Consider the following 22477-nt stretch of genomic DNA (forward strand, 5'->3'; position numbering starts at 1 on the left):
ACTGGGAACAAGCTGACCAGAGGCTGAGCATGGCACTAGAGTCCTTGGTTTTTCTCTCCCACTTCTGAGCATCTATGGTAGGGTGAGAGCTGGGACCAGCACATTTCAGTCTCTTCCAAGATTCATGGACCTCTTGGATGGTGACTGAAGTGGCACTGGGGTCCACCCAGCCCTGAGTAAAGACCCAAGAAGGGTGCACACTGGGAATCACCCCTGTTAGCAGCTGTCACATGACAGGTTTGGATTCAGTTCAAAATGGGCAGCCAAACTCCTGAAGTATTGGAGTCATTTAGGTGTGATCTGTGCAAAACGTCTACTTTTTAAAAAGTTTAGTCCACATGATGGAAAGCAAGTAAAGCAGCTAAATCCTAAGCCAGCACAAAAATGTAAACATTACAGGAGAGCAACAGGTTAAATGCCAGGTTCCATACAGGATGCCAGGCAGCTGGTGCAGAACTGGGCCAGGAAGAGTCAGTGGGAAGCCTGGCCTGCTGCCTTCGTGGACCAGGCCTGTTCCGGATCCTCAGAAAACCCTACTGCTGAAGGTGGGAGGTGCATGTACCAGGACCCAAAGCAGCTCAGCACTGCTTAGAAACTGACAGAGTGTTTACCAGGGAAGAGCACAGAGCACTCTGTCCGTTGAGGTAGATGCACTTTTGATGCAATGTAAGTGTCGGAAGCTCTAGGGAAACCCAAGGAAGGCTCTGCCCTTGTCCTCTCTCACCCTGTGGAGGTGGTGCAGAGGGTCCCAGAGGAAATGCTGGCAGCCACATCACACAGGGAACAGAGCTGCCTCCCAGTGGGGCTGGTGTGAGGGGGGCAAAGGTCAAATCCTGCCTAATTCTTTTTGTCATCTCACCTTGCTCCTCTTTCAAAGGACCACATGGATGGTGCTGACTTATGGGGCTCCCCAGTGACAAACTTTGCATCCCAGGCAGAGCTCCGATTTCCCAGGTTTAGAGCTAGTGGTCCCCGATCCTTCCCTACTAAAGTCACCCTGACAGTCTGCTGGGCATTGTTGAAGGTGGCTTGGCCTGAACGCTGTCCCTGATACCACAAGCCCTTCTCCATGGATGTCCTCGGGCAGTCCACACCCCCCAGCCCCTGCCCTGCCCCCACACAGGGGGCATGTCATACAGGAAGTGAGTGATCCAGTATGTCCTGTAGCCAAGACCACTTATGTGCTGCAACCTCTTGGCTCCAGTCACCCTGTCCCTCACCACATGGCTCCCAATGGATGCAGACAGGATGGAGAAACCCAGCACGATGCACAGGGCCACACCACACTTCCAGATGCTCCCCAGGCTGTGGGAGAAGCACAGCATCTCATCAGGTAGAACAGGAGGACCCAGAACTCTCTCCACTGTGACAGCCAGGGCTGCTGATCCGGAGCCCTGGCAACCTCGGGAGACCTGGACCTTTGTTCAGAGCTCGGGGCCGACATCACCGAGCAACACAGAGCCAGGCATGGCTACATCTCCCTATCTGAGTCCATCCTGGATGTGCAGCTCAATGCCTAGCTAACAGAACAGCCATCCTCACAGGAGGAGCAGTGACACACCATGGACTCTGCCCAGAACAGGGAGAACTGGTCACAGCGACCCCTGCCAGGGAGGGCACTGGTGATATATCCAGCTGCTCTGGCCCTGTGCCAGCCACAGTGACTCTGTAAATGACCGCGGTGAGGCTGTAGTCAAATACACCCCTGCTCTCCTGCCAGGGCTTTTAACTGAAGCATTAGTAACAACTTTCCACCCTGGAAAGTGACACCTGGTCTCTTGTCCACCCCGTCTTTAGGGACATTGGATAAAAATGGTCTTGCTGGTGTCCAACAGAACAAAACCTTTCCCCATAAACCATGCTCCAGGCTGCATCTTCTTTCCCATGGCATCTGGTCTTATCACATTGGTCAGCTGGCTGCTGCTGAGACCCAGGCAGCTGTCAGAGACGATTAGAGGCAGAGTCCCAGAAAGCAGAGCATGAAGGACAGGGACCCTTCTTTCCTGCTACAGTAATGACTGGAAGACAGAATGCCCATGAAGCACGCTGCAGCCAGGCATGGTGGTGCATGCCTGTAATCCTAACTTGTAAGTAGCGGTGCGACAGCCCCAGTGCTGCCTCCCCATCTCGTCTCCCTCTCCTATGGGCACATAATGCATCTGCCTACATTAACCATAATCCTCTCCTGCTTACATCACATACCCGGACGTGACGATGACCCTGTTGTATTCATCCCCGTAGCCTCTTCCTGTCACACCAGCCCGCCCTTGGCCTATAAAAGATTTGATCACTTCCGGAATAAAAAAGGCTTGATCAGATTCTCTCAACTTCCTTCAATCTCTTTTTGTCTCCCTGCTGTTTCTATTTTATCCCCGTTCTCCTTCCAGGTACACCCCATGGATTGATCCGCGGGACAGATCAAGTGGTGCCCAGAGTGGGGGCTCCTGGCACAGGGGAGTCAACGAGGGAACCGTTCGAGAAAGCCGGCTAGAAGTAAAAGCAAATTGAATCAAGGACCGAGGCCTGCATGGACGACCACCCGACGGGCCGCCCGAGTCATGGTGAGTGAACAGCAACCCCATTCCCTTTCCCAGACATGGGTCAAGCATTGAGCGAACATAAATTGTTTGTGGGAGGCCTCAGCAAGGCATTAAAGACAAGAGGGTTAAGGGTTAGAATAAAAGAATTGTTGCAGTATTTTCAATTTATTCATAAGGTTTGCCCTTGGTTCCCCCAGAGGGCTCTATAGATACCAAGAGGTGAAAAAGAGTAAGAGGTGCTCTAAAAGATTATTATAGGATTTTTGGTCCAGAAAAGGTTCCGGTGACCACCTTTGCATATTGGAATTTAATTTCTGAGCTGCTTGCCCAACAGCATGCAGATCCTCAGATTGAGGAGTCGGTTGCACAAGGCCTTCCGAGCTACACAGCCTTATAGTGCTCCTAAGATGGTGCCTGCCTCTGGCAGGCCTCATGGCACTCTTAAAATGGCACTTGCCTCACTTCTGCCACAACAGGGTGGGCCCCTCCCCAAAATTGCATTTCCGGTGATGGAAACAAATGTACATCCCCAAGATGGCACCACATAGCCACAAGACGGTGTGAGCGCCGCACCACTAGTTCCACAAGTCATTAGGACCCATAGGCCATTCACAGTGGCAGCTTTAAAAGAATTAAAGACAGCAGTTGCCCAATATGGCCTTACAGCTCCTGAGAAAAAAATGAGAGACACTGTGATAGTTATTATTGTCTTCCCCAATGTCAGATCTTAAAAACCTAAGGAGCCTTCATCATCCTGTGATGATTTGATTAGTTCTATAGTATGCAGTGTGTATTTAATGTGCGTGAAGATGGGGACAACTGTTTGGAGGAAACTAGAGATAATTAAGTAAACAGTGAAGAACTCCAGTGGACTTGCTTTGAAATCTGTATTTCTTTAAATCTTTTTTTTTAATTGTTTTGTTCTGTTTTGATATGTTTGGTCTTGCCCTCTTTGAGATGAGGAACAGGTGTATGGGACTGATAACCATGTTACTGGGTTTTTGTTGGATCGTTGGGTGGAGCTGTTGGCAGTGTCATTGTTTGGATGTCACTTTACGTGCTTTGATTTTGTGGCCTGGGTGACTATTTCTGAGATGACAGTATGTAACTTATTAACTGTTGATTTCTTACCATTTATTTTTCTGTAATTCTGTATTAAGATCACTAAAAAACAAGCCAGACAGATAACAGAAAATTGCCCTTCTTGGGCCGTGCACCTCCCAATTCCATACTTTGGGGTTAATCCTAGAGGACTTATTCCCAGTGCATTATGGCAAATGGATATCATCCACATTCCTGAGCTTGGCAATCTTAAATATGTTCATATAACTATAGATATCTTTAGTGGTTTCATTTATGCCTCTCCCCAGACTGGCGAAGCTACCCATGTTGTTAGCCATGTGTTGGCTGCCTTGTCAGTTTTGGGATGCCCACAGCAATTGAAGGCTGGTGGTGGTCCGGGCTATGCTAGTTCTGCCTTTGCTCGTTTCTGTCAACATCTTAATATTGATCATATAAAGGGCATACCTTATAACCCTCAAGGTCAAGGCATAGTTAAAGGGCACATCTCTCCCTAAAACTCACTGTTGATAAAATAAAAAAAGGGGAATGGTACCAAAAGGAGGACACTTAAAAATATTCTATCTCATGCCTTATTCATCCTTAATTTTTTAAATTTGCATGCTTCTGGACAGTCAGCAGCCATGCGTTTTTGGCATTCTGAAACACAAAAGCAATTTGCTTCTGTACTATGGAGAGACCCCCTGACTAATTCATGGCATGGCCCTGACCCCGTTCTCATATGGCGACATGGTTCAGTATGTGTATATTCTCAACAAGACAGAGAGGCTAGATGGCTACCTGAGCGCCTTACAAAACAAGTAGACAGTTCTTTAAAGATCCCATGCAATGCCCAGGAATAATGTCATTTCCTGAGGCACAAGCCCCTGTGCTCTTTTACAGATGACACAACTCCCTGGAGCCTTATGCTGCCTACTCAGCCTTCTCCTCAGACCGTACCACGCCCATGGTGGATTTAGACCCTGCCAAACAGACTACAACTGCTGACAGCCATACATAGAACCCCCTGAGACTGCAGAAGAGGCCCTTTTCAGTCTGGAGGAACACAAGTCAGCCAAATAGACTGTGAAAAAATGTTGCTTCTATGTCAGTCAGTCCAGTGTTGTGCGAGGCAAGCTCCAAGAAATAGAAAAATGCCTTCAACAGCGACAACAACAAATGGCTGCCAACCCCTTCTCCTTGATGTGGGGGTGGGGACTTTTCCCCTACCTAGTGCCCCTTTTGGGTCCCCTAGCTGCCCTGTTGCTTCTCCTTTCTGTGGGTCCTTATATTTTTCAAAGGATTATGATGCTCATTAATAACCGGATAGACACGTTTATGGCAAAGCCCAAAATGGGCTTTGCCATAAACGTGTCTATCACCAGCTGGAGATGGCACTATCACCAGCTGGAGATGGCAGATCAACAAACCTACCAGGAAGGAATTCCCATGAGTGGCCCATATGACGATGCGGCCTAACTGCCCTGGGGCAATGGACAGGCAGCCAGAGATGGGCAACTAGGACAAACATGTTACTCCATCGGCTGCCTAAGACAGGCACAGGATCAACTGCTGTCCTGCACGCCCATGACAGGTAAGGCCTGGTTGGGTTCATGTAATGAGGTTCCATGACCTAAAACAGGCACTGTCCTCACAGGGCCTGCCATACTCCTGATTAAATAATATAGAAAGGGAGGAGATGTAGGAAGCAGTGCGACAGCCCCAGTGTTGCCTCCCCGCCTCTCTCCTATGGACACATAATGCGTCTGCCTACATTAACCATAATCCTCCCCTACTTATGTCACATACCCGGACATGACGATGACCCTGTTGTATTCATCCCCATAGCCTCTTCCTGTCCCACCAGCCTGCCCTTGGCCTATAAAAGATGTATCACTTCCTGAATAAACGAGGCTTGATCAGATTCTCTTGACTTCCTTCAATCTCTGTCTCCCCCCTGTTTTTATTTCAAACCCATTCTCCCTCCAGGTACATCCCACTGATTGATCCTTGGGCCAGATCACTAACCCTCTGGGAGGCTGAGGCAGGAAGATAGCAAGATTGAGCCCAGCCTTGGCAACTTGGTAAGACTCTACCAAGGCTTTGTGTTCATCCCTAATATTATGTTCCTACCTGGGTAAGAAGGATATAAATAACACTTTCATTATCAGTGCAGTGTTTAATGGTCTGCCATTAACGTATATAACATATTTAATGTTACATGTAACATGTAACATATTTAATGTGTCATTCATCCATTGATATAAATGTGTAATATAATAAATACACAGTATGATACAGAAGGCAGATGGGGAATGGCAGAAGCTGGGTAGAGTGCTGTACCTTGTGACGAGACAGTGGAAAGTGACACTGCCCTCCACAGGGACAGCAAGGAAAGTGTCCCACAGTCAACATCAGGGGCACCGCCCTGTCTCCCACACTCTGAGTCTGTGTCAATGGAAAAACTGTCCTGGAAGGTGCCTGGGGTACATGTCTGCAGGACAGCACGTGCCTGGCATGTACCAAGCTGTGGGTGCCACCCCCAGCACCACACGCACACACACAAACAGCCCAGAAGCTGCCCGGGCCCATGCCCTGCAGGGAACACCCCACCTCAGGATAATCTCTACTTAGAACCACAGCCGCTCAACGGCTCCATCCATTCTGAGCTCATGGATGCATCTCCTTCCATTAATTGCATTTTTCCCACGTCAAGGAAACGCCCAAGCCCAGTGTCACTGACCTCACACACCTCCCCTGAGAAAAGTGGACAAGGCAGCAAACTCGCCCTGAGTGACCCAGAGACCTCCAACAGCCCAGTCCCCACCCCAGCAGCAGCCACAGCGGCAGTCTGTCCACTCACATTTGGTCCTCGTTCAGCAAGGCTCCTCTGTATGGGTGGCTGTACAGCATTATTGCTGCAAAGGAAAATGGAAGCTTGAGCCTCTGTGGCCCACAAATCACCGCCCACCACCACTGCTCATGGATCCCTGCACCCTGCTCCTGCATCCTTTACCGAGGCCCAGGCAGCCAGCAGTAGCCAAGGCCAAATCCCATCTTGCAATCCAGCAAGGTCCTGCTGGGGTTTTCACTGTGGCTGCCATGGCCAAAAGGAACCAGGGGACCACAAACACAGCCAAGGTCATGCATGCCCCATAGGCATGTTATAGGACAGGTGATGTACTCATATATTGCAGGTATGGTCCATCTCTGTAAATCCCCCAGGGCCCCAGGGTATTTTATGAGGCAAATACAGACTTAGGAGATGTATGCCAGGGGATCATTTAGTAACAACCAGGTCAATATTCGATTTGCTTCGGTGAAGCCAAGTCTAGATAGGAAAAGTGGACCATTTCCTTTGGCCAATTTTGTTTTAGTTGTTTTGCTCTGTTTTGTTCAAATGCTGGCAGCCAATGAGTAGAAACAGCCACCAAATCATCAACTAAAAGGGTTTCATTACAAAGGCTGCTTATAATGGCACGCAGCATGGCATCCCTTCCCCAGCAAGCCAGGGTGATGCTGCATCAAGAACTCTGTAACTACAGGCAAGCGATTTGTGTTTCCTCCCACAGACCCTGAGAACTAGCAGAGTAATTAGGTTTCTCTTTCTCACTGGTTGCTTCAAACGTTTGGAGCTGAGCACTTGTCCCAGCGGCAGCACATCAGACCCCATCCTTGCTCCATTTCGTGCTGTACCCTGTGCCTTCTTCCTCTCCTGTGCACTCACCTTTAACTCATCTGTGGTTTGCATTTTCTTACGAAGGCACAAGGTGTAAGGAAACATAAATAAATCAAAAGGCAGTCTTGGAACACATCTCAGTTCCCCAAGTCCCCGCAGCCCAGCCCACAGTCACCCTGATATCTGCCAGGCTGCAGCCTGCTCCCCTCTGTAACAGTGGTACCCTCCCCGGATCTCCCAGCCCAGCCACAGCTGAGGCTGCTCTGTTCAGACAGAAAGGACAGTGGGAGGTATCTGCTCAGCGAGCCTCTGCTTCAGTTTTGCAGTACAATTTCTGTGATTGTAAACTGATATTGTCCAGATATCCTGCTCCCGGCTCCCAGCATGTGGGCCTAATGCCTGCTGTGTGGTTTCCTGGATGGTGGACTTCACTTCCACATCCATCATGGACTGAATTGCTGGAGGTTGACGCCTGCCTGTCAGGACCCAGAACACCCACCGGGCTTTCTTCTCTTTATCTTTTACTGAACGTGACTTCCAGCCTTGCTCCTCAAAGCACCTGCCACCCACTATGTGTCCTAGCTAAAATGTTGATTCCCGGGCAGCTAGCACCTCACCTGACCAGCAGCCTGGCATGGACCACCCAGCTGTGCCAAAGCCAGCTGACCATGGACAGTGCTCAGAAGCACCCAGCTGGGTGGGACAGGTGTCCCTGTGGGTGATAACACAGTCAGGCTATGCCTGCAATGCCATGTGCTACTGCAGGGGCTGCATGTCACCAGGAAAACCCGGGAGCCTGTGGCCAGCTGAGGGCACGAGATCTGGTAGCTGCGGTACCTTTGGAATGTAGAATACTGGAATGTTCAACACAGAAGCACACACAGCAGGCACAATGGCAAAAACAAAGAGAAGGAACAAAGGGCTGAAACATCGAGTATCACCGAAGGAGAGTTGGTCTGTGTTGCTTTGGAGGAGAAACTATTTGGAGGAGGCAGGGCCCAAATACATCACCAGGCATCTTTATTTATAAGCTGTGCTTTAACTGCAGCGCTTTCTTAAATCCTATGGCTCAGGTTCCACAAACAAGCAAAGCTCAGGAGGTGCCAGGAACTCCAGTGTCTACAGCCTGTCAGCCAGAAGTGCAGGGGGCTTGTGACCCCTCGGGTAACTGCTGGCCTCTGAAATCTCAATGGGGACCATGCCTTTTGGTTTAACCGGCATCACTGAGCAGAGTGCTAGCTGCATGACAGGGTTCGACATCCAGTGCTCCCTTCTCCCCAAGAGAACACAGTTCCCATCTTCTAACCTTAATTTTGGAGCTGCCTTCTGATCTCACCTCTTCCCTCTGAGACATTATGCATTTTGATTTGGGGGGCCTGCGCTAACTCCCATTGACTGATGGCAGGGTTGAAGGACAACTTCATGCGGCTGAAATGTGGGGTTGGCCACAGGTCACCTGCAACTCTCTGCGCCCCGTGTCTTCAGCTCTCCTGAGTCTTCTCAAGCCTCCCTTGATGATCACAGATCCATCCTATGCAGCTTGCCCCATATTCTGCCTGCAGAAGTCCTCCTCCTCCAGCTCTTCCACCAGGAACATCTCTGTGGTCCTCCAATAGCACAGATTCAAAAGGGAAGGCTCCCTCGCCTTCCCACCCTGCACCACACCACACATTCCAGGAGTTCTCAAGTTTTGCACACCCATCTCACCTCCTTGCACACTGGCAACCCTCCAAAATGGCCCTGGCTCAAATCACCTCTAGCTTATCTCTCCTGATGCCCACAGCCCCTCACAGCAGCCCAGGAAATTTCCAAAAAGAAAGAGAAACACAAATGGACCATTTGTATTCTTCCCTAGACACAGATGCTCTCTGCAATAAAATCTCAAGATCTCGTATTTCTCTCCTCTCCCATGGGCCACTAAGAAGCCAGAGACCATCATTTCCTGAGCTCTCACTACAGGCATCCATCCCCTCTGCTCAGACTTGTCTCCTGTCTTAGGCCTCTGGATGCCTCTACAGTCCTTCTCTGGAATCACAGCTCCTCTGCTGTGTTTCTGTTTTCTGCCTTATTGTGGTCCATTTGATGAACAAGAAGTTTACAGACACTGTTCCCAATGCACAGTGGTCTCACTGATGATTTCTCAGCTTTGTGACAGTGCAAAGGTGAGAGCTCAGTAGTGATCATGCTTCAGAATTCAAAGTGTAGTCTCTCCCTGGATAGCAGTGTGTGACAGGTGCTGGGCAAGGGCAGTGATTCCTCCAGTCCTGGTTAGCCCAGTCTTAGGGTACCATCATGCCAGGGTACATGGACCAGGTCACTGCATTACACACATTTCCCACTTGAAACATTTCCAACTCACGTTGAGTTTAAAGGACACCATCATTTAGTCACAGAACCTCTGCATTTAATGCATATACACCCACCACCTCTCCTGTGCTGCTGGGGAGGATGCAAATTAGTCCGGCCTTTATCGGAAACAGCACAGAGGTGCCTCAAAAGATTGGTAACAGAACCAACATACCACTGAAGGATTGATGGGATCATAATCAAGAGAAAGAAAATCATTATTTTAAAGATATCTGCATCATCGCATCTATGGGGGCATGGTCACAACAGCCAAGATGTGTACACACTGAGAGATGAACAGAGACACTGTGAAGGGTTTACATGTCATTATACACACAAATAGACATCTCTGCTTATGTGTGATTATGTAACACATTTAATGTGTCATTCATCCATTGATATAAATGTGTAATATAATAAATACACACATACATTCATGAGTACATATGTATATTCACTTTCTGCATCCATTCATCCATGGGTACACACACAGTGGAATATTATTCAGCCTTCAAAAAATGAACTGCTACCTTTCATGATATCAGGGATGGGACAATGACACTGTGCCCACCAAAACAAGCCAGAGACACAGAGGCAAATGCCTCACAATCTCACCTGTATGTGAAACTTCAAACAGTCAAGGTCATAAAAATGGAGAAAGAAGGTGTTTAGCGAGGGGGGGGTGCTTAATAGGTGATCCACAGGCAGACACAGACAAAGAACAGCAACTTTTAGGTAAGAGATGGATCTGAGCTCTGAGACCAAGTGTTCCAGACTGTTGCTAATAACGCTGTCTGTTTGTTTGAAATCCAGTGAAAAGAGCTCTTTAGTGTTCTCATTGCACATGCACACAAAAAAAGATGAATTACATTGGCAAAGGGACAGCAGAGAAGGGAAGGGAGAGGCATTTCTCAGACTGAGGCCTCACTTGTGTGCAGATAAAAGGGCCTGGTGTCCAAAAGTATGCTGTCAGCTCTTCTTCTTCACAGCATCCACACCTGAAGCTTCTACCATGAATCAAAGTCATGCAGGAAGACATGCACTGTACGTTAGGAGGCATGGCCTTGTTTGCCCCAGAAGGGTGAATGCTTATCCCTGACTCTTCCCTTCTCTCTCTGTTGCCTGGTTGCCAAGGAATAAGCAGATTTTTCCTCCTCTGTACCCTTCCATCATGATATTTCTGCCTTGGAAATACTTACCATTGACTGAACCCATTGAAACCATAAGCAAAAACAAACCTTTCCTCCTCTAAACTGTGCGTGTGCAAATACACACAGAGTTTCCTCATGTCTTCTCTTTGATTTCCATTCCCGTCACTCCATCCCATCTGCCCTGTGGACCCAGCTGATGCCTGGACTCTACCCTCCATGGTGACCCTGGAGCCTTCCTTGTTCCTCCCACCCTGCCCGTCTGCGGACTGAGACCCCCAGTGGGGCTGGGGTGTCCAGTTCCTCTCTTACTGCCCTCTTCAGTCTTCTCCTGCATCTCTGTCTCGGGCAGCACCTTGCTGACTACCTTGGTCCATCAGGACTGAGTTAGAGTGAGGGTTCAGGCCCCGATGACTTCATCACTGATTTTCTCTGCAGTATCCTGACCCCTCCTGTGTGTAGTAGCCTCCATGTGTGGACACAGCTGCCACCTCTGACCCTGTGTCGGCCACCTGTCCCCTTCCCTGCATGGACCTCTTCCCCAGGGCATTTCTACAAGGCCACCAGGCTGAACAGGAAGTTTTTCAGTAGAAAAGGCTGGGACTCCCATTTCAGGTTCTTAGATCCTCTCTTCCTATCATCTCCAGCACTATGACCTCTTCTCTGTCTACCTGACCCTTGTCATTGCTTCCTACACTTACCTGGGCCTGGCCTGTGTCACCCCTGAACTGTGACAGCCATCCGGAAGTGGGTCACTGCATTGGGACTAGCCCTCCCCATGCAGTCACAGCTTCCAGGTCCACCCTTTCTCACACACCTTGGACCCTAGGATGCCTGGAAACACGTCCCCAGATGGTCAAAGTCTCCTGGTCGGTCACAGTCCAATAGAATCTGACTTCAACCCATCTCTCAAGAGAGACCAATGGTTCCCTCCTTGTACCCCACTCTCTGATGAAGTCGGCCTGGCCTCTGCCCTGTCTGAACATGCAGTGCTGCCAGGGCTGGGACCTGAGCTCAGCAGGAGAGAGAGTGCTCAATGGGAGTGAGGTCTTGGGTTCCATGCCCAGCACTGAAGAAGTGAAGCTCTGCCTTGCAATGCCAAAGCCCACACTCAGCTTCCTGACTGCACGTGTCTGTCCCCCTGGAGGCCCCTAGACTGGCGCTGTGTGGGACCAGGGCTCCTCATTAGCAGGACTCAGCATCCAGTCACCACCCCTTGCTAACTTTCGGGGGCCACTGTTGCTGATTTCACAGGACATCCATTTTCTAACCAGCAAGGTGGGCACATATGATCCATCCTGCAAAACTGGCATGAAAACTAAACTGCGGTGTTAAATATCTCTCAGGGTTCCTGGTTCATGTCAGCCCCTTCATGCACGTCCCCCCGCCTTCGTCCTCCAGCTGACTCTGTGTATCTTCCCACTGCTGTGAGTCACAGCATCTTGAATGTTTTATATCACTGGTTATCACTATGAAATCATTACGGTGCCACAGTGAATTTACGTTAAGAACAGGCCATTGCCAGGGGCTGAGGCAGCGGTAGAGCTCTTGTCTGATGTGTGTGAGGCTCTGAGCTCAGTTTTCCCACACTGAAAAGATAGATTGGCAGGGAAAAGAAAACAAATACAGAACAGTGAAGGAACATTAGGAGAAAGCGAAAGCATGTTAGGGTACACAGTGGTGCCTCGGTTTAGGAACCTAATTCTTTCCAGGACTTTGGTCACAAACTGAATCAGATGAGAACCCAATCAGTTTCAGTGGTTAGGTTCAACGTGGACCTTAGGAGAAAATCTGATTTGGCTCTCATCAGTTTGGGACCAGAATCTGGGACAAATTAAGTTTGTGAATTTAAGTACCACTGTCATTAGCATCCATTTTTATGAGAATTAATATTTCAACAAATGTGTTTTGCACATAAATTAAGATGAATAAGGCCTGTTGTTGATAACATTTCCTGTTTCATTCTTTAAAGGAAAACCGAATTTACTTGATAAATTATAACTTGCCCATTCAAGTAAGGCAAATAAAGATTCCTCAAGCCAATAAATTAACTCTGCATTGTGCCATTTACCAAGATAAGAAAGGTCTGGTAATCCACACTAATCTCTGCAGATAAGCCATGGGCTGAGGCCCCTGCATAAATCACACATCCCTCACTGGGGTCTGTGTTCTCCTTTGCAGAATCCCACACTATGGTGCCCTTAAAGTGGAAGCTTCTCTTGCTTTTGTAAGACATCAGACCACCACGGAAACTCTCTCCTGGCTTTTGTCCCTCTCCTGGGGGATGAGGCCATGGTCCTTGGAAAGGCAGACAACTCAGGTGGGACACGGAAGCAGGAAGCACCTACTCCTGCATGTCCTCCCTCACAGACTGGCTCCCGGCAGGAGCCTGGGCTTTGTGCTTCGCTCTCCTCCACACCATCCCTGCCTCCTTCATTAAAAAGCACTGCTCTTTGAAAGCAGTTAATTCTGCTGCACCAAACAGAACCTTACTGCATGGTCTCCAGTCCACGCCCGGGGACAAGTGTCTCCACAGAATGAGGTTGTTCAGATGATTGAGATAGGAAGGCAGGAAATGAAAGCTGTTCTGGTTAAACCACACCTGGAAAGCAGAGGTGCATTAATGCTCTCCTCCCAGCATGTGCTTCTCACAGGTGCAGGACCACAGGTGTCAATCAGCGTCCACAGCACCTGAGGATGGGACATCGGCCTGGCTGACACCGAGCAGTCAATTCCAGGATGCTAATTTTATATTTATCTCAAGCATATAATTTACAACTAAAAATAGATTAATTTTTCCCCAGAACAAATGTGAATGCTGCTCGCTAATCATAGTCTCAGAGAGAACAGGGAACCAAAGCCTGTCAATGTTTCTTCCTTTCCTCTTCCTCTGTTGGTGAGCTAATGAAATCTCACCTGCAAATTAAAACCGTGGAAGATGATCAACCGTGGAAGAGGAAAAAAATGACTTTCAAATTAATAACAGAATATAGGACATTATTCTTCAAAATAAATTGGACCAAACACTTGCTGAGTATGAAGCATGAAGCTCTGCACCTCTTAGGGAGGAGCAAGGTGGGAGGAAGTGAGAGAGAAAGAGAATTTTATTAAAGCCAGATAATAAGTATCATAAGGACACTAATCAAACCAACACTGCCTACATGGCAAAATCTCCATGCTTTCCTGAAAAGTCAGCACTCAGCCTGGGAGCTGCTGAGTGTCCTTTAGAAATATAGAGAACCAACTGGAACAGAAGGTCTTAATTCACCCACCAAAGCACTCATCTCCCTACATGGTACCATCTTTTGCAAGAGATGATCCACTTGTGGGCATTGATGCTGCCCCAGCAAGTGCACCCACTTCAGGAGTCACCAAAGCTTACACTAAGTGAGACCCAGACCTGCAGTCTCCGCCTGCACCATGTCCTGCTAATACCAACTGTGCTTAATCCAAGATCCTGTGGGGGCAGCTATTGTGTTCCTGGGACAGCTATGTGATGAGAGATGCTGGGGTCCTTTAAAAACCAAAGCTGGACATTGCTGAGCAAGATAGCATTCTCCCACTCTTCCTCTGCCCCACCTCCTCCAGCAATTCAGAAAAAGAGACCTTCTTTCTTGAATATTTTAACTCCATAGAGAAATCCTGGCCAGGCCTCCTTTAAGCTCCAAGGAGAGGGGATGAAGCTGGAGAGGTGCTCAGTGCAGACCTGGAGAGACCCCGTGAGAGTCTACAGAGTGGGGCTAGGGCTGGTGAACCCTGCACCACAGACAACAAGGGCAGCAGGTCTGAAGCAGCAGAAACCACAGCTCTGTGGAAGGAGCGGAAGGGCCAAACTCCTCCAGCAAAGAGGGCAGCTCCCAACTCAGAGAGCACAACTCACTGCTAGTCCAGCTGCTCCTCCCACTAGAGGCAGAGCTCAGGGTTCCTTGCACACAGCTGGAGCTCCTTGGGGTCACCCTGGATATCATGCCCGCCCCTAGGCATCCCTACCCAGGCACCCTAATTCTGGAACTCACAGACAAGGGACAGGCTCTTTTAGAAACCTCTGGCCTCTGGAGGCTGGGTTCTCCCCTAGACCCCACCTGAGATGCTCTGCCTTCTCTTTCTTTTTTGGTTAGTACACTTGCAGTACAGAAGGATTATATTCCTTGTGGGGAGTTGGTACATGTACCTAACATATCTTTTTGTTTTTGTTCTGTTTTTTGAGTCAGGGTCTTGTTATGCAGTTCAGGCTGACCTTGAACTAACTCACTATATATATACTCACTATATAGCTCAAACAGCCCTCAAACTCATGGTGATTCTCTTGCCTCAGCCTCCCAAGTGCTGGAATTACAGAGTGCACCATGCCAGGTCTACCTAACACATTTTAATTCTTCTTACTTACCCTTCTCCCCATCTCTAAGAGTATCTCTTCTTTAAGAGATACAGTCTCACTATGTATCCCAGGCTAGGCTGAAACTCAGGATTCTCCTGCCTCAGCCTCCCAGGTACTCAGATTACAAGCATGAACCACCACACCCAGCTTGATTTTCTTAAGTATTTAGCTGGAGGGAAAAAAAATCATAGAACTAATGCTGGCCTTAACCTGAGGACTAAGGCATTAAAATTTTGTTTTGTTTGCTCCACTTGTGTTGTTTCCATCTTTTTAATCTTTGTTTTAAAAGCAGATGACTTCTTTCTGACTTACAGTGACACAAGACTGTGGCACACAGAAAGGGAGGTGGGGCTGCTGGGGAGGCAGAATGCTGGGGGGACAGGGTTGTCCTCCTCACCCCACCCACCTTGCCCTCCTGAGCTGAGGGCTCAGCTCTAGAAGCCTTCCTGTCCCTGGGCTTTCTATGCTCACAGCTAGGCACTTTTCATAGCACTCTAGACTAACCAGGCTGTGCTGCGCGATGGGCTTTGGCCCCTGGCCTGTGACACTGGCGGGGGTTTAACAAGCACATGTCTGTCCTGCGGTCCTGCCTGGGCCTCTGATGTCACTGAGAGAGAGCACAGGCTGGGCCTCCCTACCAGAAGTCAGGACACAGGCTAAGTCGAACAGGACCCTGCACACCAAGCAAATTCCTCCGATTGTGTGTTTCCTTGGCAAACCCTGGACTGGCTCAGACCCAAAGCTCTCTGGACCCCGAGCAGCTTCTGGTCCTCACCTCCTCCCAGCTCCCCAACCTGCTTGATTCAGCCTGACCTCCACCCTACAGGAAAAGTCAGGAAGGCACAGCCTACAGGGCAGGCCCCCACCCCTTCCCCCCCCCCCCGTGTCCTACAAGGACCAGGTAGACATGCGAGGAGACTGTCCTGCAAAGTGACCTTCTGAAACCCAGGCTTCTTGGTTTAAAGCCAACAATTAACTCTGCCTGTAGGAAACCCGCCCATCTCATTGGGCCATTTTCTGTCCCTCCCCCTCCTTCCTCCTTTTCCTTTCTCCCTCTCTCCCTCACCCTCTCTCCCTTTCTCTCACTCCACTTTGACCTCTGTGCATGCAGCCTCTGGACATGCAAGGGTCCCCTCAGGACCTGTTCACTTCCACCTTGTGTGTGTACACAAGGCAGGAAAGGCAAGGCAGCCCGGCTGCCCTCAGCTGCTGAACCTTGCAGGCTGCTGAGTACACCTTTGTAGTGTTGAGGCCTCTGAGGTTCGAGATCCCTGTCACACAGCCATGCTATAGTGAGAGACAACCCATGCAGTGAGAACACCTGTGGGTGTGTTACTGTAATGAAAGCTGGAAATGGGCATCACTGCTTTCAAGGTCCACAAGTGGTGGACCCAGAGGCACTCGGTAAATTTAGAGGTACTTGATAAAACCTGTGGCAAGAAAAATTGCCAAGAAAACTCCTGTGGGGCAAATCTAACCTGGTACCCTGCACTAGGCAGCATTAAAATAGCTGTTACCAAGCACCTGCCTGGAAAGTGCAGGTCCTGAGTTAAATTCCCAGTACCAAAACTAAAGAACTAAATAAATAATAAAATAGCTACTGAAATTGTCAACTTGGAAGCTAGAACACGTGCACCGTATACCTGTTTTGGGGATTCCTAAGTGGAAAGTCAACAGTTGGCTTCAGAGCCAAGATCCAGAGTGTGACTCTGAGCACCTGTTAAGATTGCTGAGAGAAGGATGGTGATAGGGGATGTTCCTGGGGCAGAGAGGCCTGGAGCTTACAGAGTGCTGCTCCTGGCTCCCTGACATTCCCCAAATCCTAGTGAGGGTAGCCTGCACCAACAAGAACCCCAAACGTGGCTTGCAAAGCTGAGTTATGGAATAAGCCTCATACACTGTGTAGGGCCCTCTGGCCTGAAGCCAGGCCTGGTGGGGCTCAGTGTGAAAGTACTGCCCAGCTGGAAACACAGCCCAACTTTCTAGGGTGAGCCTCAAGCACCCTCTTTATACCACACTGTGAGGTGTTAGGGGTGGGAAGAACACGGGGGGCAGGGGACAGAGGGGCCTTGTGGGTGATGAGCTGGCAACTCTTCCAAGGGCAGAATCAGGGCCAGCGTGAGCACAGCCCACAGCAGCCTGCTTTGCACCATTGAGCTAAATGCAGGTGCATGGTCGGCATGGCTGCTGGCCCTGGCAGTTTGCCTTGCAGCACTGTTTCAGCACCACAGGCTTAGCTCAAACGTGCAAAGCCAACAGTTCCAAAGGTGCTTGAGCCCCGCTCCACTCCTGCCAGTCTGCCTTCATCTGAGAGCGGTTCTACCAAGCTCTTCAGTAACCTGCACACTGCGTGCTGACCTTAAAATTAGTATGTGGGATTTTGCCATATTCAGAGGAAATGCTTTCCTCTCTTTTTTCTTTTTCCTCCAAAAAGCAGCTTTCTAGAGCTGTTCTGTGTTCTGAAAAGAGGTCGTGGGATTTTTTTCTCCACTGCCAAGTGACAAAGTCCAGAGAGTGAAGCGGGAAGTTACTCTCCTCTCAGGACTGCACTGAGCCACCAGGAAACATCTTCATCTCCAGAGTCAGGAGTTGCAGCTTATAGAAAAGTTCTCAAGCAGCAGTAGGAGGAGATGACCACTGGGGTGATATTTACTCCACGGGGGATAAAATCCGGGGCAAGACACAGTGTGTCCCTGAAATGGGGCAATGTGCTTAGCGTGTGTTTTGATTTTTATGTGAAGCATGCATGCTCTAAAGGGTGTTTTGATTAAATGAGCTAAACACTCAGGATGTGGGTAAAATAGTTCACACTCAGGTTGCACAAGAGACTTTTACAGGATCATGAATCATAGGTCATGTATATCATGGGCAAACTTCCATTTTTTTCTGCAAAGAACTATGAAAATTGTACCACTGGCATCTTGTGCCTACACCCTAAAATAGCCACTCATTAAGTTCTGAAGTCAATGCAGTCATTTGATGGGACATCAGTTTCCTTGGAACCCTAGAAAAACTCTCACTGCCCAGAGGTCCACACTCAACTCATTTGCAAGCCTGCACTTGGCAAAAGACATCAAGCAGCAGGAAACACTTCAGAAATCACACTCATAGACACAGCCAGTTTGGTGCAGAAGGGCGGTCTAAACCGAGGTGAAAGGAATGGGTTTTGGGGAGATCTGGCGGCCCCAACCCTTCCCTGGACAAGACCCAATCCACATTCTGGATGTCTCAGAGCTAAGATGCAATCATCTACTGTAAATAAGATGGCTTTGGAGGTGACCAGACTAAAAAGTCAAAGTGTGCACCCCGGAAAGAAACAGATTCCTTCTGCAGGAAGGTCTGTCTCAATAATGGTGCATAATACGTTGCAAAACATGAAGCAAATACGTCACAGGTGGGTTTTCTCCAAGGTACGAATGATGTCAGTTTCACACTGAGCTGTGAGTCTTTCTGCTGCTTTGAAAGGAAGAGCAGTTTGCCGGGACCTCAGCTGAAGAGGGGATTTTAAACCCTCACACTGTGACTTAGAATCTTCTTCTGGGATTAAATGGCAAAGCTTGACGGAGGATGTTTTCGTTGGGGATTTCTCGGGGAAGGGCCTGTAGGAAATTTATCCCCTGGGTGAACCTCCAGGTGTGTGGGTCCTCATCGTGCCCAACTTTCCCAAGCCCACTTGGAGGGTGCACATCCCCGCAGAAGTGCAGAGAAGCCTCCGGACCTCTGGAGATGTCATGTGTCATCAGCTCTGTGATAAGCTGGAGAACAGGTACCACACCAGGCTAAGCAAACACAAGGCTGTGGGCCATTTTTGCACTGCTGCCCTAGCTAAACTCATGTCATCCTCTCCAGTATCCCCTTGTCCTCTCCAGCATATGCCCTGGCATCACCATACTGTTCCCTGGGGCTGAGGATGAAAGCCTTGCTTCAGCCATCTCTGCCCATTTTTCCAATTGTGTTGATCTCTCTCCTGGGAAGACCTGCTCTCCAGCCTCTGTCCCTGCAGGTGCTGAAGTCTCCAGTCCCCCCATCCTGCAGCCCCGCCCCTCCCACCTCCTGTCTGCAAAGCCCTCAAGAAATTTCCTAATGTGCAGGACTTCCCCACCAGGGCCCCTAAGAGTGGTCCTGTGTCACTACCTCTGTCTCTGTGTCAGTCGCATCCACCCAGCCTCCTTTAAGATGAGGAATTCAAGTTTGTACACAAATACTCCTTGGGCATGGGGGAGAAGAATGACATTCCCAGTTAATGTCACTATGGAAACATTGAACACAAGATGAGCTTCCCACTCGCGTCACATCTGCTGGTCCTGCTCTGACCATAAAGGAGCAGTAACCCACTTGTCCTATTTCTTAACCACCAAAAAAACAACAGTTCAATATTCTCTTCCAAGGGGACGTTTACACACAAGCAGCCTCAGTCCCAGCCCAGGACAGCATCTGTCTCTGCCTCTAACTCTGCTTAGAAACATCTTTGGCTGCTGTTGCTGCTGCTGTGATTGTTGCTGTTGACCTTGGTGCTGGTTTTGTTACTGGACAGGGAACCCAGTCCTCACTCTGAGCCACATTCCAGGTCTTTTACTTTGAGACAGGGTCTCCATCACCCCTAAGTTGCCCAGGCTGGGCTCAAGTTTGCCATCTTCCTGCCTCAGCCTACCGAAGCATTAAGACTGCAGGCCTGTGCCACTGTGCTTGGCTTATGTGGGGTTTTTAGCCACTCTGGCTACTTTCTAAAACAGAGAAAAGGGGAAAAGTGCCATTACCTTTGCCAGAGGTCTTGGTTTTGTGGCACGCCCATTCACGTGTTGAGCTCTGCCCAGGACCCGCACTACGAAAGACCAGCGACCAAGGCTGTTGACAGTAAACACAGTGTCAGTGTCCGACCAGGGACATGGGACATAAGATGGCACTAAGGGGACATTCACCAGCCACACTGGTCAGAGTGGTCGCATGGTCTTTGCCCGACCTGGGGCAGAACCACGAGAGCCATGGAGGGGGCACCCCAGAGAGGCACCCAGCACAAGCTCTGCTTGGGAGAGGACTGGAAAGAGCCTGTGCTGCTTGGAAGAAACTGCTCAGCCAGGAAAGCAGTCACCTGTGGCCATGGCGGTGACCACAGCTCTGCACTGGACTCAGGTCACACTGCTAGGAGCCCACTACTCCTGGGACTGCAGCCATCTGAACCCCTTTGTCCCCTTGGCCCATCACCCTTCTCTGCTCCCTTCTTTCTCCAGTCTCCTACTACCTGGTCCTGGGAAGTATCAGGGGACCAGAGGTAGGTGAGATTCCCTTCCCTTTGGAATTCCCCCCACACCCTACACCTCCATCCCGTATATTAAGTGCCCCACTGAGTTTGAACCCTGGGCTTTTGAACTCATGGTTCAGGAAGATCTCCACGGGCAGATGACATGGCCCTGACTATGCTCCCAAAACAGCTGATGTGAGATTCAAAGTTGTGTCTTAAGCTTGATTTCCAGCTACTGGATAGAAAAAGATTTTTCCAGAATTATTTCTAGAGTAAATTATCTTTAAGGAAAACAAAAAAGTAATTTTCATAGCTAATGCTCAATAGCAGTTGACTTTTCCTAAACCACAAATTTCCTAACCATAAACTACACGCTTGACAAAATCCTTGAACTTTTTTTTAAACTAGGGGCCATTTTTCCAACTTATTTTGAAAACTGTGAAGCTGATAAAATAGGAATAATCAGGAGTACAAAATATACCTAACATACTTGAACCAAACAAGAAATAGATACAGGCAAAGATCAGCACCACAGAAACTAGACATCAAGAAAAATGCATTCAGTTTTCAAAGCACTTGTGGAAAAATGAATCTGTTCTACAATAATGGCTTTTTGAAAAGGATCCCGAACAGAGAAAGATAAAGTGTGGTTTCATGGTAGCTTACCCTTTTCTCCGACACCCCATCCTGACCTGCAGCATCTTTCTCATCTTCTGTCTCTTTCAGGACTCCCATATGTTTTTTTGTATGCTGGCTCTCTGTTTAAGGTTGTGTATCCTATGTGCTCATTGATTGGGTTTATCGTCATCTTGGCAATGTATTCTGCTGCCTTGGTTTCAATATAGAGAGTAATCAAGCCATCAGTCACCAGATCGTGGATGGACTCAAAGCGTTTCTCCCCGACAAAGTGCTTTCCATCGTAGCAGAGCCTCAAGTTTCTGGTTTGACTTCCAAATCTTAAAGCCTAAATGTAGGTTCCTGGCTGCCTCTGACTCTCCCGAATGAGGTAACTCCCCTCAGCCACACTCAAGGGCTGGTCAGCTGCTTCTCGAGAGATCATGCCGTGAAACTCTTTTCCATAATACTTTGGTCTGTTTTCTACCTCACAAGTACAGGTAATCCTCCGAGGATGAGGGGCTAACTGTTGTAGCTGATACAAGTAGGATTTCCAAACGGGAGGCCCATATTCATCAGCATCGAACAGCGTCAGGGCCATGGTCGCGGCCGCCGCCGCCCGCCGCCCGCCGCCGCCGCCGCCGCCCCGCCGCCCGCCGCCCGCCGCCCGCCGGGCCGCGCGCTCCTCCCGGGCGGGCCGCGCTCACCGCTTCGGCCAGACGCGCTCACACCTCGGAGGGCGCGGGTGGTGGAGCCGGCTGCAGGCCGGGACGCCCGGGGCCGCTGCAAGGCGGGAGGCCGGGCCGCGGCGCCGCAGTGGCGGGCGGACAGGCGGCGGGGAGCGGAGCAGCCTCGAGGAGCCCGGAGGGGCGCGCTCACGCTGCATCCCGAGGCCTCGCAGACGCCATCTTGCGATAGCGTCTCCCTGAGTCGGCCGCTCCGCTTCGCCGCCTCCCGCCGCCCTTTCCAAAAATGCATTTTTTAAAAAACGCATTGAAGTAACAAGGTTATTGAGGTCGAAAGTATTATTTTTAGGCTTCTGCTAGACAGGCCTGGAGGAAGACACACAAAAGAAAAATCCTTGTTGTCAATTAGAGTTCAGCCAGACTCTCACTCTCAGGTGGGGTCAGAAAATGTCAAACCCAAGGAAACAGAAAAATTGTTGTTGCCAGAAGCAGGGCCAGTGGGGATTAGAGAGATGTTGGCAAAGTACACAAAACATCAGTTAAGTGGGAAAATACATTTAAAAGAGTGATGAAACCCAAAATGTACAATAAATACTGTAATAAGAAAAGGAAAGAAAGTACTTAGAAGGACAAAACAACTGGGAAGGGGGAAGGAAAAAAGGAAGAAAAGGATTCTATATATACAAATGTATGGATGTACAAATGCTAGACAGATAACTGTAGTACTAATCCCAGTTAGGTCATCAAAAGGAACAGTTGTGCTGTCGTTGTTTGATGAATCATTTCT

General features: G+C 49.2%; 1 protein-coding gene and 1 long non-coding RNA gene across 7 annotated transcripts in view; one reads left to right on the plus strand and one right to left on the minus strand.

Moving 5' to 3' along the window:
- The window catches only part of LOC100721365 (ATP-binding cassette sub-family A member 13-like), a 35651-nt gene extending 13527 nt beyond the window's left edge, over nt 1-22124 (minus strand). The window contains exons 1-3 of one of the 6 annotated variants that reach the window (XM_013141195.3): nt 21056-21649; nt 19908-19995; nt 6463-6517 (exon numbers count right to left, since the gene is read on the minus strand). In XM_013141195.3, coding sequence (XP_012996649.1) covers nt 6463-6517; nt 19908-19995; nt 21056-21124 — 212 coding nt within the window. In that variant the 5' untranslated portion in view covers nt 21125-21649. Of the gene's footprint in view, nt 1-6462; nt 6518-19907; nt 19996-21055; nt 21650-21711 lie in introns of those variants that run through there. The other 5 variants (XR_010041595.1, XM_063232157.1, XM_063232156.1 and 2 more) reach the window with 5 other exon arrangements.
- LOC134471895 (uncharacterized) lies at nt 2263-5523 on the plus strand. The gene is made up of 2 exons (XR_010041596.1): nt 2263-2561; nt 4503-5523. It is a non-coding gene; the product is annotated as an uncharacterized LOC134471895 (long non-coding RNA).
- Nucleotides 22125-22477: the final 353 nt, after the last annotated feature.

The sequence above is a fragment of the Cavia porcellus genome, unplaced genomic scaffold (genome assembly GCF_034190915.1).
Source record: "Cavia porcellus strain 051 isolate PalLab524CR breed Dunkin Hartley unplaced genomic scaffold, mCavPor4.1 scaffold_21, whole genome shotgun sequence".
Lineage (NCBI taxonomy): Eukaryota > Metazoa > Chordata > Mammalia > Rodentia > Caviidae > Cavia > Cavia porcellus.